The 18756-nt window shown below is 42.6% G+C and overlaps 1 protein-coding gene and 1 long non-coding RNA gene across 4 annotated transcripts in view; one reads left to right on the forward strand and one right to left on the reverse strand.

Moving 5' to 3' along the window:
- The window catches only part of septin9a (septin 9a), an 80932-nt gene that overhangs the window by 20845 nt on the left and 41331 nt on the right, over positions 1 to 18756 (forward strand). For all 3 annotated transcript variants that reach the window (XM_079282003.1, XM_079282005.1, XM_079282004.1), the window contains one exon: positions 6845 to 7609. In XM_079282003.1, coding sequence (XP_079138129.1) covers positions 6845 to 7609 — 765 coding nt within the window. The remainder of the gene's footprint in view (positions 1 to 6844; positions 7610 to 18756) is intronic.
- LOC306787019 lies at positions 11415 to 13712 on the reverse strand. The gene is made up of 2 exons (XR_013772519.1): positions 13632 to 13712; positions 11415 to 13397 (listed from the first exon to the last, which is right to left on the reverse strand). It is a non-coding gene; the product is annotated as an uncharacterized lncRNA (long non-coding RNA).

Genomic DNA, 18756 nt, shown 5'->3' on the forward strand with positions numbered 1-18756 from the left:
CTCTTCCCTCTTCTCCTCTTCCTTTTCATCTCTCAGCCCCTGGCCCACAGATTCCCGCTGTCATCCCTCTCCTCCCACTCGTCCTCCTCCTTCACTTCTTCGTCCAACGGCTGTGCTTCCTCTTTCCTCTCTCAGCAGCTCGTCCATCCTCAGCCCCTCTCCCCTTGGCCTGGGCTGCTGTTGGATGCGAGTAGGGTGGGTGGGGGTTGTTTGACAGGCCGAACCCCCCCCTTCAACTTGTCTGTCTATCTGACTATCTGTCTCCTGTCTCTCACAAACACATAGCCATTAGGAACGCATCCGCACTTGTCCGGAGCTGCTCCTCTGTCAACACCAGGGTGCTTGTGGTATGTATTGTGAATCTCTCTTCCTCCCTTTAGGTCTTTAAACCGCCGGCTTACACAGTGCAACAGAGCAGAAAGATAAGTGGCGTTCAGAAAAGAGGCGCATCAGGAGCGAGAAAGTGGGCTTCATCCATGTGGCTGCAAGTCATGCTTTTAGACAGCCCCCCCCGCTCATGTGTAACACCAACATAATGGCTCACTGTTGTGATTGTCAATGGTGTGTGTTGCCCGTGGTTGGGCTGAGTGGGTGGTAATACCTTTGTGTCACCACCATGCACCATGATATATGGCCCTGTGTGGCTCGGTGAGGACGGCATGGGACAGATGCAGCGGAGCGCGAGTCCTCAGCAAGTTGATAAGGCATCAGCGTCAGCAAGTAAAGTCCTCGCCTTACAGTAAAATAGTAGTTTCGTCATGGGCTCTTTTTTATTCTAACACATTCTAAAATCAAAAACTCTGCTTTCATGAGATTAGACACTAAAGCTAGAAAAGATGGCTCCTTGACTCAACTTTGCTCCTATGAGACCATCTGCAAAAAGCATTGTGATGAATATATTCACTCATATCAAAATGGTTACTGTTATGATGCCGCACTGGCCTTTTCACTGAATCCACATCATAATCAAGTAACTGTAACTCAGAGTCATCCTCTAAAAAGACTTTGTTTGTACTTTTGGTCAACTAGCTTTCTAATTTTAAGGCGAGGCTATGCAACTATTGAAGGGAGAAACAGGGAGGTTGCTGCCACTGCCTTACTTGGTCTGGTATGACAAGTAGCTTATGGTGGCTACTGTAAGCTAACTTCTGATAGATACTGTTGTATAATGGACAATACGGAGTCAGTCTCTCCACTTTGTTTTACCTTCATGTGGCCACGGTTGCCGCTGTTAAGCGAATACATTGCCTGGATAACATTTAAGTTAGGTTACAGATGCAGGATTTTCCAGTTTTTACTTTGTTAAGGTGTCAAATAACATAGTATATGACTGAAAGCCTCTTTATTTTTGAGTCATTTTCTATGGCTGAATTCTTTGTGCACTCTTAATTTAACATATAAGTGCATGGTGGGAATATTTGCTCTTGAATCTTGCACACTGTCAACATGCTGACTAGCCTCACTGCTCGCAGTCGTCTTCTTACATTTTGACGAGTGAAAAGTTGTGCATGCAATACATTCACATCACGTGCTTGCTATTATTAGAGCTCTCGAAAAAGCAAAACAAATGTGACACTTGTGCAAGCCAGTGCTACTGTAAACTATTCAGTTGACTTGTGAAGGAAAGCAGGACGTTGAGTCGTGTAACAGTGTGTCTATTTGCTGTCTGATTGTGATTCAGTCTATCGTGCCCTTAGCTGATGACGCCAGTGAGAGGCTGAAAGAGACAGAGGGCAGGATTTTGTTGCCCATGAGGCTGATGACCTCGCAGACTGACTCAGATCATCGACCGGGCCACTGGGTCTTCCGCTCAGCAGAATGAACACACACACACATTCATACGGCGTCATTTTTACAGCTCCTTGAAAGAGGCCTGTTGTCTTGCAAACAGCCTCTTGTGTTTCCCTCTCAGGTTAATCACAGTGCAACGTTCAGCTATAGGTTAAATATCCCATCAAACCGATATGAACCAGATATCTCAACTTCTAGCAATGGAACCCAAACACTGCCACTGCTGCCAGTCTCTAAACTTTCATTCCTTTCCCTGCCTTCCTCTCTGTCTCTCGACGCTGCATGTTCAGGGCTTTCACTGGTCCAGTGAAAGGAAATTCCACAGGAGTTGATTTCTGTGGTTGGGGAAAATGTCGGGGTTAGAAGTGGAGGAGTGGATCTGAGCACAGCGCATTTATCATTCACAAAGAGGCCACATGAAACATTTAACCCTGAAACATTCAAAAGAAACTCGTCATTCCAGGTTGCCGCTTTCACTAATTGCTCCTGAATCATATACAGGAACATCTTAACAATCTCTTCTAAATTAGAGGACCCACTTTGTTTTCGTACAATAATCTTTTATGGTTGACGGAGACAGTTTTGACTGAGAATCATAGTAGGATCGCAAAAGCCTTTTCGAAATGAGAACTGCCACTGAGCTGTGGTTTTAGATTTTTTTTTAGGAACTCAGTTAAGTTAGTTGGTGCACCGTTACCCGTAATACACTGAAACTGTGCTATTAACAAGCTTTGGTATACATATGCCAAAGAACAGACCATTAACTGTGAAAGTGTGAGGTCAGTCTTGTGACAAAACGCCACGAGGAGCCTCACAGACATAGCTTGTGTGTTCGAGGGAGGAAGTGTCTCCTGACACAGGCTGATGATAGCCGTCCTCAGGAGTCTCCATCCTTATCAGCATTATCGGGACGCTCTATACTCACCAGCTCGGACAGGTTTCCTGCCCATGACGCCAACAGCATCAGAGCTGCTGGGAAGCGCCAAGGGTCACTCTGAGGAGGAGTGAACACTGCAGGTCTTTGTTGGGATTCAAAGCTAGTCCTTGCTGCTTTTCTCACTGTTGGACACGCGGAGTGAACTCTGCACTGATGCCAACCCGAGGCAAGACCCCAGAGTGAACAACAGGCTCCGCGCTACGGCTAAAAACAAAGAGCCCGCGTTGAAAGGTTTTCTTTTGTACATTGAGTAGAACGCTGTTGTTTTTTCTGCAGGGAATGGAAAGTAAATTCTAAAAACGTAAAAAGTATGTTTGACAACTGTGGCAGACATTTCCAGGAAGGAAAAGATGATATTTAAGGGCCAAATACCCTAATTCCAGTGGTCCAAAGCACAATTTGACCTTTTTTTAGGCTACTGTGGTAAACTACTGAACTTTTCTTACTGAGCGTGCAGCTCTTCATCTAACAGTTTTAAGTGTTGCTTCTTTTTCCATTACCCACAAATCTTGTCACAGTCAGCAGTACCCTCGCTGACGAGTTCATTACGCTTCCCCGCAACCGCTTCACAATTTAAAGTCATCCTGTGTTTTGCCAGTTAAATGCTTTTAATGTGAAGCAGCAGCAGTGGGACATGTTGCATTTGCATTAGCAGTAAACTAATAGAGCTCTGACATGGTTGTGGGGGCGAGTGAACAAACTGCGAGGCTTGTAACGAAATTAAATGTTTTTCAGTTATGCTGTATTACATGCACGTTAAGGCAATGTGAAGCTAGATGAAGGTTGAACAGTGAAATCTCAGAGTTACAAGTTATGACTTTGAGCCTAATGCTAGAAAACGATCATGAAATCGTATCAAAACGGGGTCTGATTTTGCAGAGTATGCCAGAGTATTATATGTTGTATGATGCTGCTTGTGATAGTACAGTAAGTTTAGTTTGCAGTTTGACATAATTCCTGACTCATACTGTGGCAATACTCAGTTTCCCCTCCACCACTGAAGACAAGAGACAGCTCATCTGTCATGCTCAGAGAGGCATAGAGCATGTCCGTGTGGTGCTCATCCAGTACATGCTACACTGGAGAACAGTGTCATCACCTGTTTTTCTGGCAGTCTAATCGTGTTTCAATGTGTGTCCGTTGAAAAGCATTATGCTTGGCTGCAATGTCTTCCTTATTTGACAGTTCAGTTCCACAAGCAAGTTTACAGTATATCGCTGAGAATGTGAGTCCAAGATTAATGAGGTTTCAATTCCAGGTTGAATGAGAGAGAGAGAGAGAGAGAGAGAGAGAGAGGTAGGGAGAGGACTAATGTTGACATTTGGATCACATTGGTGCTCATTAGTATTATCTCAGCTTGGTTGGAATGGCTGTGATCACTGCTATCGCCTCAGAGCAGCAGCAGCATCCAGCAGCTTGGAGACATCAAATGGTTTTATCCTTAATCACAAAAACAATTTTTTTTTTTTTTAAAGGCAAGTAACGGAGGGAGAGATATCGATGCGTGGCCTCCCCATCTACCTTCATTCATGCACACACAGATCCCATGATGCAGTGCGCTATGACGTCAACAGAGGCAAAGAGTTTGGCTTTAACCAGGGTCGACCAGGCTGTGTTTGCTTTACTCTACAGCTGTGTTTAAACACACATACATATACATACAGAGAGAGAGATGGAAACATAACCGTCTCCACTGTGTCTGTGAGGGCTTCACTGTGTCGGGCTCTTCTGTCGCCACAGAGCTGGCACACAGTTTGCACAGTTCCAGGCAAAGAGGTCGTTATATCACAATCACAGTCTAACACAAATTAAAGTGGTCTGTGGCACTTTGAATATGCTTTTGCACATTACATGGTCTTTTACTGCTCAAGCTTTTGCCCTTTAGAAGCTGAGCATCACCCATCATGAACAGTGCGCGGTAATGTTCATTAAAGGCCGGAGGGAGAAATAGCTTCGGTACATTAGATGCACCATTTGTGGTTCATTTCCTGTCTTTATTGGCAACACATTCTTATCCATGTCGAAGGCCTTTACCACGGCATCCAGTGAAGTTTACATGTAATTGCATTGTGACTGTCTTTTTTTCTTCTTCTTAAAGAAGAACATTGCACAAAAACAAGGACAAGTCTGTCTTCTGGGGAAATTTTAAAGCCAGTTTTCTCAAATAAAGTTACATCATTTCATTTGAGCAACACAAAGAGCTGAAACTATCTGTGATGGTGGAGAAGCAAACCATACAATGAGAGTTTGAATCGAAGTAACACATTTATTTTGTCGTCGCCTCTCTTTCTATTTTTTCCCCTGTCAGTGGTGTAATAAAGAAGTGCCAAAATTGCCACATACAGTTAACACACAGGAATTTATTTTGACGGTATTCTGTATTCGAGAGGACATACTGAGGCAAATCAACTAAAGACATTTGAGGACACATTACACCAGGGCCTATACAAAAGGCCAAAGTGCAATACATGTTATTGATTACTCAGTCTGCTGTTGAAGCCAGTGTTTCAAATTTGCACCCAGTGGATGTTTCCAGCCAGCAGCTGCCTGCTTCTCAGCAGACCCTCTGATATCACACACAGAAACCTGATAAAACATACAAAGGATGTGGAAGCAGTAAGTTCCAGGAGGAGGGTCTTCTCCCATGCTGGTGCTTGGCCCGTCAGCCTTGAAGCAGGCTCGATGTTTATCTGGGACAGAGGCTGTGTTGCTCCAGGGTTTGTAGCTGCTCTGTCCTCCGGGCGGATCTGAGGTGAGCCTGGAGTCAACCTCACATCTGACATGGAGCTCACTGCTGCCAGAGAAGAAAGCTTTTTAGCAAACATCATAACAACAGTATTGGCACTTTAAATTCATATGGAGGGAGAGGGCTAGTCAGTTGATAAAATGTTTGGTGTGATTTGTCAGATACACAAAGAAATGTGTTGGTGCTACCACTTAAAAATTATTTAAGAATGCAGTTTTAAATGTATTTGTTTTGTTTTTCAAAGCATGCAGCATATCAAACATGACATTTAATGTTACTGTGAACTAATAACACACAAAGGCGAAAACAGAACATGCTTCTTCTTTTTTGTTATACACCATTGCATAACAAAACAGAAGTCCCCCTATTAAAACAGTGCATTTCTGGCCTCATATATTCATGTATTTGTTATAAAGTAGTTTAAATATCAACCACACAAATACACTGTCTCAAAGACACGGTGCATGTTGATATAACACCGTAACAAAAGTTACGTTTGGTTTGTTCCCCCGTGAATGAAATAAAGTTACGTGGATCAGCGGTTACGCGATCAATAAATTAGCACGCGCGCGAGGCGTGGTCAGTTCGTTAGTCGGCAGGGCTACAGGTGTGCGAGGTGTCTGCGTAACGTAACATATCAAGAGGAGACGTCCGTGTAGTTTCATGAGCTTTAGTCGCGAGGATCAAAAATACCTTATTTTCGGTCAGTGCTACGTGTGTGTTTGTACCTGACGTTATTATTAAATCTAGATTAGAGGAATATTCTTCTCCCGAGTGAATTAGAAATTACAAACGTCATGCTGTCGAGCTATGTGAAGCGTGTCAAAACCGGTAAGGTTATTCAATTGGAGTTTATTTTGGGCGATTTATTGGCTACAACAATGTGTAAAGCGATAGTAACTGCGTCTTGTCTGTGACCTGCCACCCCGTGCTCATAGCTACCGTATGTGGTGCACACTGCTTGTCATCTTCAGTTGCATTGTATGTTCTGTTTGCTCCCACACAACAAATAAGTCAACATATTGTTTTTGGGCTTTTGTTAAGCGTTCTCTTCCTTTTCTGATTTAAAATCAAAGCACATCTGGTTCTGCTTCTGGTTTGAGTTGCTGCACATGTGTCTTCAGTAAAAAGTCACGCAAACTATCACTACTTTAGGCCCTCGTGTTTTTGTTTTGTTTTGCAAAATAATCGTAAAATGCATTAATAATGACGACAGTGAAATATCATACAGATCTCAAGCCAGCACCAGCATCTGAATGGTCGAATTTTTCCATTCGATTTTCCTTCAGTTTCCAGTCTAACCACGAACATTAATATAATAATAATAATTATTATTATTAATAAATGTTCTGTGTTCTGTGTTTTCCCAGCGCTGAAGCGGTCGTTTGAGGTGGAGGAGACGGATTCATCCGCACACTCTTCACCCCTGACTCGTCGGAACACCAACCCCCTCCGCTCATCCACCTCCTCCACATCCAGCCAGCGGAGCTACGACCTGAGCTCCCGCAACTCCGACTACTCCTCTTCCAGATCCTCCCCCTCCGAGTCCTCCAACCCACGCTCCCCAAAGACCGGCATGAGGCGCATGGAGTTGACAGGGGTTCGTAACCCTGACGCGGCCTCGTCCCGCCGCACAGAGATGTCCATTGAGGTTTCCTCTAAGCAGATTGACAACTCGCCCAGTGCCGGCATCGCCCGCTTTGGTCTCAAGCGCCCTGAGGTCAGTTTGAGCAGTCGGAGTACTCCGCTGGACAGCTCCTCCAACTCCACCTCTAGCTCCACAAGCAAGCGGGCAGAGATCAGCATGACGCGGTCCCACGAGCCCCCCGCCCCTCCCAAGAGGGTGGACGCCCAGCTGTCCTCGGCCCCGATCTCGAGGATCCCCGAACCCCCTCAGAGAAGAGCAGAGCCCCCGTCCCCGAGCGTCAGCCCGGTCGAGGGGGCCTCGAGGAGGCCGGAGATGCCCGTCTTCAGGCAGCCGGACGGTTTGGTGCCAAGCAGTGCAGCAGTGGAGAACAACAACCACCACCAGCCGCCTCCTGCACCTAGTGCTCCCCTGCCCTCCCTGACTGAGCCAAGGGTGGAGAGGATGCAGTCCCCGGTCGCAGAGCCACCCACAGCCCGACCAGCAGACAGTGAGTACCTGCTCAGTTCAGCATGTTTTATGAACTCACTCTTGTGTGTGTGAAACAGCTGCCAAGGAAAAGCAATATTTGTTGAAGTGATCTTCTCTAGCCTGTTTACATACCACCCATACATTAAGGGTGATTTCACGCCTGTAGGTCGGTTAATTTAGTCGGGACCAAGAGAAAAGAAATTGTACGTCATTGCATATTCGTCCTATTCTGGGAATGAAGCAAGAGAAGTTAACGTCACATTATTCAGACTCAGTTTTGGTGATTGTCATCCTGCATCAACAGGACATCATCAGGACCCATGTGGGAAATCAAATTCAAGTCGGTGTCACAAAGCCTGATTATAGGCATCATTTGTATTTTTAGACTGCAAATCGGCTGCAGGTTACGATGAATAATGACTTAACGGGTAAAGACAGGACTGTACAAAAGCCGCTTTGCACGCTTCCAGATGTGAACGTCTGCATGAGGCGCATTACTGTGGTATCGCTGTCACACACTTTCTTGAATGGACTAAATGAATAGTCCTGCCATTGGCAGCCTATTTCATCCGGCACTCTCCTCCCCTTCTGTTATCTCCGCTATCTATTTTGCAGAGGCATCGCTACTCCATCCTGTGCTCAGATTGTGATTGGTTTAAAGAAATAGAAACAAGCAGGAGCCTCCCCCCCCCCAGACTGATAACGTGTGGAGCCAGACCTTTTGTTTAGCGCTGACACAGCGCTGCGGTGACAGGTCTGGCTATGCAAGACTAGTCTGGAGTCTAGACTAGCTGTGAATGTAGGTCAGGCAGGGTGATGATGAGAATCCCAGGGCTGCGTTAAAATCACGATAAATTCAGATTCGCTGAAATAGAGATTTACAGTTCTTGTGTGTTAAATGTGTACTAGGTGCATTCACCAGTTAATATTAAGATGCTAGTGACAAAGCAAGTTTGTTAGCTACTTTTTGGCCTTTTGTGCGTTTCATTTATTTTGTCTGTTCATTGTTTGCTTTGACTTTTGTAGCATAAGAAGTTATACTTTATTTTTTTTACATGATGTAAATCAACACTAAATCTGTCCAAAATCTAAGCAGTGCAGAGAGGGCACTATTGATGAAATCTAATATTTAAGTTCACCCCATGACCTTTCTTTTACCGCCACCCTCAGGACAACCTCTGTATTTCTTCTTTTTTTTTAATCTGAATTACTGGCAGCTTTTAGTCTTTGTTTTAATTTTTGGTTGAAGGATTATGGAGGATAGGTTATGTTGCAGTTTCAGCGGCATGCTTTTTATCTTTTCATTGTGTTGATTCACGAGGAGGCTGTAATAGAGTTTGTGTTACTCTGGCAAACGTGTGTGTTTATTTGTGATGCTTTGTGTGCGGCAGCTTCTAGATCTCCACTTCTCTTGCAGGTTGTTTGTGCCGTTTCCTTCCTCAACCATTAGCCAATCCGAATTGCTTGTTTTGTACGCGTGTGTTTACTGTGCTCATGGGTTGCTCGCCCTGGTTCAGTAGTATCCAGGCGTGGGCGGCTGGGAGGTGATGCATTCCAAATGTGGAGGTCATAAAACATTCAACACAAAAATAGAAAGCCTCCAGTTTTTACGCCGTGTGTCTGTTTCTCTCTCTTCCTCTCTCCTTCCACGGCACTTCCTTTGCAGCCGGCAAGGGCTTTCATTTATTTCTGCCTTTGGCTGAGGCTATTTCTTTCCCGTATTGGTGAATCAGTCTGCAAATATGCATGCAAAATGTCTGAAATGTGGCCTTGTGTCGGTAGAAGGGGAAAATAAGCAAGAAAAAGTGAGAGGATTAAGTCTCAACTTCAGCCACATTTGGCTCAGATTACCACCTTTCTGCTCGGTCGTGCATGTGGAAAGAGGGAGGCGCTGCTTGAGAAGAAACAATGAGCCGATAGGAGGCGGGGAGGGAGGGAGGGAGGCGGTTCTGTGGCCAGAAGGGGAGAGGAAGAAAAATGGAGAGACTTAAAATTGTGCAAGAGAGAGTGTGATTTCCTGTAAAGTCTGTCTGCTGGAAGAAAACTAAATTAGAGAAGCCGACTTTAACCTCCAGTCATTTGGGAGTAAAACTAAGCTGACAGACCACACCGCTTTGACGACTTGTCCAAAACTACAATTTACTGTCCATTTCCTCAACAAGTACACACACTACGGATTCAGGCACTTTCTTTTGTGAAAGGTTTTTTTTTTTTTTTTTCATATTGTGTATTTTTTAGAAGGGGAACCTGAGAGTGTTTTCAGTCTGTCTCCCTGTTTACTTTTACTGCTGGTATCAGCACAGTATCCGGTGGGACGCTGGCGGTGTGTTTTTTTTTTTTTCTTTTTTTTTTTTATGTGTCCCATTTGGCCAATTAGACTGTTGCTTGAGGGCTCATGTGATGTTTCAGATCTGCCTGCCTCTGGGCTCCTAGTGTGTTAGTGACTCTGTGCTCACATACAAGTATTGAATGTATACAAGTATTCAGTGTATGCATTCATCCTCGCACAGATGACGGGCTTCAGAATGCGGCGGCTGTCGTAAAACGCACGGTGCTGGATGACATGCTCTGTGTGTTTCGGTTGATTTGTTGGCTAATCATGAGCAGCTGCTTAACGTCTTGTTGCGCTTCATCAGGATGTGACCCCATGTGTACAGACAGATGCACACGTTCATCCGTTCAGTACGCTGCTCATCTTAGTTTCCTGTCCCATGCCTCGACTCGCTGTATTACACATTACATCGCATGTAGCATTGTGCTAAATCTACTGTTTACATTGTCATATATGGCTGGCTGCATTAGAAAGACATTGCCTTGCTTACACGTGAATGTGTGAGTGGTGCCAACATAATCTGTTCCCTTGCCGTCCTCCCACGCCCTCTCAGCACCGACACTGACCACTGTGTGATCTCGGGAAGTAATTCCCCACTGTTTTACTGGTCCAAAAAGAATGGTGTTAAGCTCGTTTTTAGAAGATACTTGCTAATATACACCTGTTGAATTTTAACTTAACTGCCGGGCTATATGAAGAGGTGAGTTGATCCAGGGAAGCATAATGGGGAAGTTGAGCAAGGCACCTTGACGCAATGTGCTCTATTTAGTTCACTTAAACACAGTCCTGTTGTTGGGCTGTGGAGTCATGTGTTGTGAGTGCAGATAACACTTTTATCCACCCTTATTATTTGAGCGTAGCATTATGTCTTGTGCGCATGTGTGACATAATCTAAAATAGTAAGCAACTATTTTAATATTATTTATTTTATATAATGATTTTGTTTAAAAAAAAAAAGCACAACAGCACATAGACTTGGGTTTTGCTGATTTTCTGTGTTGTATATCATTTCAAATTAAAGACTACCATTCTACCTCATATGAATTATGAATGGTTGATTGGAAGTGTCTGCTGTGTTTTCTATCGAACAGCAGTGCCTGTTTGTTATTCAATCTTGGCTCTGAACTCCGTCAGTCTTTAGAGGAACGTTTGATTTATAGTTGTAATTAAAGCTGAGTCAGCAACCGGTTTTAATGACTCATTATCTTCTGATCTGCTGGGTCTTGTGCTGGCCTGCTGACTGCTATCCTGGTTTCACCACATTTAAACGGCACTCATCTCTTTCACACAAACATAAGGGCCTTTTGATGGGCCTGCCTGGGACTTGTGCATGTCACAAGGGATGGAAATGGCTTGCTGCTAAATCGTTAACCTGTGTGCGTGTGTGTTTTGCACGAAGCATGCAAAAACAGACCTGACTTCCTGTTTTTGCAGATCTAGCTTGTGTTCATCCAGTTTCCTTGAACTTAAAATAAAAACACTGACATCAGTCTGGCTGTTAACTATATTTTAATAAACACAATTTCAAACACTACAGAAAGAATACAAAACCATAAATGAAATAAACCTGTTTTTTTTGTGTTTTTTTTTTTGTGAAACTGATGAATTGTCAGTGAAAGCTGTCCTTAACAGACTAGAGAACCTTAACTTATCGCGTTCATTTTTGGTCAGCCACGGGATTCTTTATTACACAAGTCATTTTGTAAATAGAACTACAAATTTGAAAATATCAACATCAATGGTGAAACACTTCCTTCCTGTTATGAGAAATGTAAACTGTCATGTTTTTGTAATTGTTGTACAGCAGATGTCTCAAACAGTGACATGGAGTTTAAAGTCTGCAGGGTTTCAGTTCAAGCAAACACCAAACCTTCCTCTTCCTCTTCTTTAACATATGAACATCTCTTGGTGAGGAAGATATAAAAACTGAGTTTAGTCTGAAATAACGTTGACTAACCGACTTGGTGGGACTGAAAAACGGAATCATCCCAGCCCTTCAACACAGAGGGGGGACTTTTGGCCTTTTATCACAAGCATGTCGTACTGAGCCTGTATCTCAGTCTCAACTCAACGTTTACAAAATAAGCAAATATAGTACACAATAAAATACAAAAAATATTGACGTCAAACTAAATATACAACACCAGAGAACAGAACGAGGTGTCGTACCTGCCTGATTTTTACTGGCTTCGTTGTCATCTCTTTTGAGAAGTACTCCCATCACACCGTGGACAATCAAAAATATAATACATGCGTTCATAAAGATGGATAAAATAATAATAAAGTACAATAATTACAATTATTTTCTGTCTACTTTTCTTTGATCACAATATACAACAGCAGTCGAAGCATATAACTCCATCTTAACTGAACCCCATTTACAAAAAAAGATAATAGAGTAAAGCATGAAATCAAGCATGTGGAAGCAAAACAAAAATACCTCTGGCCATTGTTCAGGAGTACTGAGGTGTCGTAACTGCTTGTTTTTTTTGTTCAAATCGATTGATGAATCTTGCTGGCTTCGTGGTCCTAATCGTCCTCAAAAAGCTATACTGTCACACCTTGCTTTAGACGATATCTACTGTTCTCCCTCATTTATCTAAATCCCCGATTGGATGAGAACATACATATGAAAATAACAATCAAAACAAATGCAAAAAGAATGCACTTCAACAAAGCAGCACACCATCCATTATTTTGCACGTTTGCTTGTCTGTTGTAACTTTGTGGCGTGAAGTTGGCTGCTGCCGGTCTGCTTTGTTGGTAAAAGTAGAACCCTTCCTGGATCACAATAAACAGCAGCAGTCCAAGGCCAGCAAGGTTAGCACCCCATGTGTTTCTGATGTGGGAAACATCAGCGTTGCTTCTGAAGCGGTCTCTGAGTTGCAACAGTTGCTGTTGGTTTTGTCCACCTGAAAACTGTCTGATCTGTCTCAAGAGGTTAGTAGTGATCCTGTAGGTATGATCTGGATCATATTCCCGCTCATGTTCAATATGCTGTGTGATATAAACTTGGTCAATCCTCTGCGGAACTTGCCGTCCTGTGTTCGGCCCCCTGATGCGAATTATGATCCTGTCCCTGTTTCTTCCCTCATACTCTGTTGCTGGGGGACGGACAACATAATCAGGAAGTTGCATGGATGTTCCTTGATTGAGACTGCCAACAGTGTAGTACCGGTATACATTTCCCCAAGGCAGTGGGTCCAACAGCCCCTCAAAGTTACCATAATGATGTGCGCCATAATCTCTACTGTCCGGGTCAAAGGTCAGGCTTATGTCATCATCCTCATCGATGTCCACTGTGTTGGCAAACCAGTAGAGCAGCACAAGACTGTGTCTGGGCACAGATTGACCAAAGTTGATTTTATTTAAATCGTTGATTGAATCAATCTTTGTCTGTACAGCCGACACAGAGGTCAGCACAAGGAGCAGAGCTACACAGCAGATCATGACTCTTCCTGTCTTCTCCATCATCCTGTAGAGATATGTAAATGTTATTTCTCCCATTATTCATCCATACTGTACATTCTTAATCTATGATATATATTTTTAACTAGAGATTCATCAAATTACTATTTCATGAATTTTAAATATATTTGTTTGTTTTCATTCTAATGAATAGCTCACTCTAACACCCAATGGATAGGATCACGGGAATAGTGCCGCAGTAAATACTTAAACCAGTGTTCAGAAAAAAGGGAACGCTCACCTGAGTCTGTCTGCTGCCGTTAGGTTTCTGATCTCTTTGTGTGAGAGCCTGTTCAACTCCTCCCAGGTTTTGTTTCCCTGAAAATGAAACTTATGAAACCTACTCTGCAACACTTGTTCTTTCAAACGGCTTTTTGAAAATATACTTGCATTACATTCTCAATCTATACTATATATGTTTAACTAGAGATGCATCAAATTACTATTTCATGAATTTTCTATTTTTGTTTTCATTCCAATGAATAGCTCACTCTAACACCTATGGATAGGATGACAATTAACGCTCTGTAGTGATAGTAACATAGCTTGAGGTTAATTCTTCCCCAATCACGGGAATAGTGCCGCAGTAAATACTTAAACCAGTGTTCAGAAAAAAGGGAACACTCACCTGAGTCTGTCTGCTGCCGTTTGGTTTCTGATCTCTTTGTGTGAGAGCCTGTTCAACTCCTCCCAGGTTTTGTTTCCCTGAAAATGAAACTGAAAGAACAAGCGTCGCAGAGTAGGTTTCATAAAACGGCGTTTTGAAAAAAAACTTCCTTCTGTATTCAAGGAAAGAAAAGTAGTTCTCCCTTTCAGTGTTTTGGCATTTACCAGTCTGTAGAAATGCAAAAAGATGATTGTTTTTATTCGCAACTTTTAGAAGAATTATTCTGTAAAGTCTGTCTGTGAGTCATCAGGCATTTATTTTTTTCTTTATGAAACCAGCCTGTGCATGTCCAGGTCGACAGTGAGACTGCAGAGGGACTTCCTGGCTTATTATTGGCAGCATTCACTTATTACAGATACATTTCAATTTACACGCGTTAATTAAAACTGTTTTTAGACATTTAAGATTATTACTACATCACAATATTCCAGTTCAACAATTGACAACAGAATGAATCATCAGTGAGTTAGACGAGACGTGCTGGAGCTCGACTTTGTTGACTGACTGAAGCTTGGAGCTCAATGACCGTGCCAGAGCAGTGCGTTATGATGTACAATAAGACATTTCACTCGGATCAAATACTTTGAACTGAATAACAAATAACCAGATATTTACACGATGCACATAAACGGTAATCTTTGCAGCCACATATCTATATGCAACCCCACCTAAACTGATTTCCACTGCTACCCTGCTTAGCATTTATTAACCTGATTTTGCCGTTGTTTATATTTTGGATTTACTCTCTTTTTTTTTTTTAAACTTGATTGTTATCTTAGACTTTAATATTTATGCTCTTTATATTTACACTCTTTCCACTTTGTATTGCAACTGCTGCACAGCAATTTCCTTTGCAACATATATACACAGTTTTATCTCATTGTAGCTTCCCTTTATACCATAACAATAATATAGTAAACAATGCAATCACGCATATGGTGGCAATGCAACAAATACAACAGAACCAGTGCTCGGTGTTGTTCCGTGGAGGTGAGTTGTTGTCAACGACTGATTCTCTGTTCCCAATCGTCTTGCTGGCATTTTGGTCCTCATGGTCCTCTAACTCCAATGCAACATAACCTTGGTTTCGTAAACCTCGAGGAACGTTGGTCTCTCTTGCCGCAGTATCATCCAAATCACTACTTCTGTTGTTGGGACGGTGGAAGGAGGACTTCTCGTGGATCACAATGAACAGCAGCAGTCCAAGGCCAGCAAGTCCACCCCACGTGTTTCTGATGTGCCTTAACTGGAAATCATCAGCGTTGCTTCCGAAGTTGTTTCTGAGTTGCCACAGTTGCTGTGGGTTTTGTCCAAAAGAAAACTGTCTGATCTGTCTCAAGAGGTTAGTAGTGATCCTGTAGGTATGATCTGGATCATATTCCCCCTCATGTTCAATATGTTGTGTGATATAAACTTGGTCTATCCTCTGCGGAACTCGCCGTCCTGTGTTCGGCTCCCTGACACGGATTATGATCCTGTCTCTGTTACTTCCCTCATACTCTGTTGCTGGGGGACGGACAACATAATCAGGAAGTGGCATGGATGTTCTTCGATAGAGGCTGCCAACAGTGTAGTACTGGTATACATTTCCCAGAGGCAGTGGGTCCAACAGCCTCTCATTGTTTCCAAAACAATGGAGGCCATAATCTTCTCTGTTTGGGTCAAAGGTCAACGTTATGACGTTGTTTCTGTCGATGTCCACTGTGTTGGCAAACCAGTGAAGCAGCACAAGACTGTGTTTAGGCACAGATTGACCAAAGTTGATTTTCGTCAAAGCATTGATTGAACGACGCTTTTGTACAGCCGACACAGAGGTCAGCACAAGGAGCAGAGCTACACAGCAGATCATGACTCTTCCTGTCTTCTCTATCATCCTGTAGAGATATTTAAACGTTATTTCTCCCATTATTCAAACATACTGTACATGATCAACCTCAATGTATTTGTACAAGAGATTCATCTCATGGCTATTTTCATGATTTGATTAACTTAATCGAAATATATTTTTTTTCTTTGTTGAATATCTCACACTAAGGCCTCACCAACAGATAGGATGACTATTTTTCAAGTCTCTCAAAACAATAGTCAGGCGGCCACATGAACATTGAAACAGGTTTTGCTTGTGATCATTCCTCCTGCTTTTACTGACTAGTAAGAGGTAGGCCAGTATGAGGAAGTAATCCACATTCCTCATTCTGTGCAAAATGTATTTATTTCAGATAAACTTACAAATATGAGATTTCAGCAGCGTTGGTTCATCAAATCAGGTTTTTTCCAAAGTTACTGTCTATCTACCAAATTCCCTTCGAGAACGCTCACAAAGAAGAACTGAGTTAAATGCTTCACCAGTCATGTTGCATAGTGCGAGGTTAGATAATAAAAACAAAACCTGATCATATTTAATAGAGGGCTCACCTGTGTTTGTCTGCTGCCCTTTTCTGATCCCTGTGATTGTGTGAGAGCCTGTTCAACTCCTTTTAGGTTACTGTGTCCTGCAAATGAAAGTGTGAAATCAAGTGTTGCTTGTGGTTACAGGAAGTTGCATCATACAGCTGTTTTGGATTCAAGAATATAATACTATGTAACAAAACTAGTAATCAGAAAATAAGAGAACTCACCTGCGTGTGTTTGCTGCCGTCAGGTGTCTGATCTGTGTTTTTGTGAGAGTAGGCGTGACATCTTCTCTGTCACCGCTTCGCTGTAAATGAAACTGACTGAACGAGCTTTGCTGGTGGTAACAAGTCTAATAAGTTTGATTTCTTCTTTTATTGTATTAAATAAAAACACTCATCATTGTGATCGTTAATTATAGTTTAATAAACACAAAACCATAGATGAAATAAACCCTTTTTCATCAGCTAAAACATTATCAATCACAGCTGTCATTAACACACCATAGAGCCTTTCACCGATCAGTTTCATTTATCCATCAGAGCAATTTACATTCTCTGTATCTGTATTAGTTCGAACAATCGAGGAATCATCAGTGAGTCATGACTATTAGATTATACATGCTGGAGCACGACAGTGTTGCCTGAACGGATCCTGAAGCTTCATGACGATGCCAGAGCAGTGCATTATAATATACAAAAAGACATTATCCTCAGTTCAAATTCTTTTCAATACTTTTCGCTTTTATTAACGGACGCAATTTAGTAGACAGAGCTATGAAGGTCCAAATGTCCTTAAGATTCTCAGACCATCCCAGCGGGTTTGAGATGCGTGATTGAAGAAATTTGGCATTTCATCATCAGATTATATACAAAGCATATATCTCTATGCTAACTGAACCCCATTTACAAAAAAATTAAACAGTAAACAATAAAATCAGACATGTGGAGGCAACACAAAGAAATACCCCTGGCCATTGTTCAGTATTCTGAGGTGTCATAACTACTGATTCTTTTTTTCCCCATTGATTGATGACTCTTGCTGGCTTCGTGGTCCTAATCGTCCTCAAAAAGCTATACTGTCACACCTTGCTTTAGACGATATCTACTGTTCTCCCTCATTTCTTATCTATATCCCCGACTGTATGCGAACATATATGTGAGAAGACAAATCCAAATGAATGCAAACATAATGCACTTCACCAAAGCATCATCCCAATCATTATTTTGCATGTTTGCATGCGTGTTGTAGTTTCGCGGCGTGAAGTTGGTTGCTGGTCTGTCGTACGGTAGTGGTGGGAAGTCGTTTCCTGATCCGTAGTTGCTTTGCAATGAGAAGTTGGTTACTGGTCTGTTGTTTTGTTGGTAAAAGGAGGACCTTTCCTGGATCACAATAAACAGCAGCAGTCCAAGGCAAGCAAGGTTAGCAGCCCATGTGTTTCTGATGTGGGAAACATCAGCGTTGCTTCTGAAGCAGTTTCTGAGTTGCAACAGTTGCTGTGGGTTTTGTCCAAAAGAAAACTGTCTGATCTGTCTCAAGAGGTTAGTAGTGATCCTGTAGGTGTGATCTGGATCATATTCCCCCTCATGTTCAATATGCTGTGTGATATAAACTTGGTCTATATTCTGCTGAGCTCTACGTCCTGTGTTTGGCTCCCTGATGCGAATTATGATCCTGTCCCTGTTACTTCCCTCATACTCTGTTGCTGGGGGACGGACAACATAATGAGGAAGTTGCATGGATGTTTCTTGATTGAGACTGCCAATAGTGTAGTACTGGTATCTGACATTGCTCAAAGGCAGTGGGTCCAACAGCCCCTGATAGTTGCCATAATGATGTGCGCCATAAGCTCTACTTTCCGGGTCAAAGGTCAGGCTTATGTCGCCATCCTCAGCGATGTTAACAGTGTTGGCAAACCAGTAGAGCAGCACAAGACTGTGCTTGGGCACAGATTGACCAAAGTTGATTTTCTTCAAATCGTTGATTGACTCAAGATCTCTCTGTACAGCCGACACAGAGGTCAGCACAAGGAGCAGAGCTACACAGCAGATCATGACTCTTCCTGTCTTCTCCATCATCCTGTAGAGATATTAAAACATTACTGCTTACAATAATCATCTATTTTGTAGATTCTCAAAGCATACTTGCAACTGGTAATTCATCTCATGATTATTTTCCTGACTCAATAAATCTATTTTATAATATCTTTTATTTTGATGAATAGCTCAACACCTAACTGGTAAGTTCACATTCAAAACAATAGTCAGGCGGCCACATGAACATTGAAACAGGTTTTGCTTGTTATCAT

This window comes from Melanostigma gelatinosum (assembly GCF_949748355.1).
Source record: "Melanostigma gelatinosum genome assembly, chromosome: 13".
In the NCBI taxonomy this organism is placed as follows: Eukaryota; Metazoa; Chordata; class Actinopteri; order Perciformes; family Zoarcidae; genus Melanostigma; species Melanostigma gelatinosum.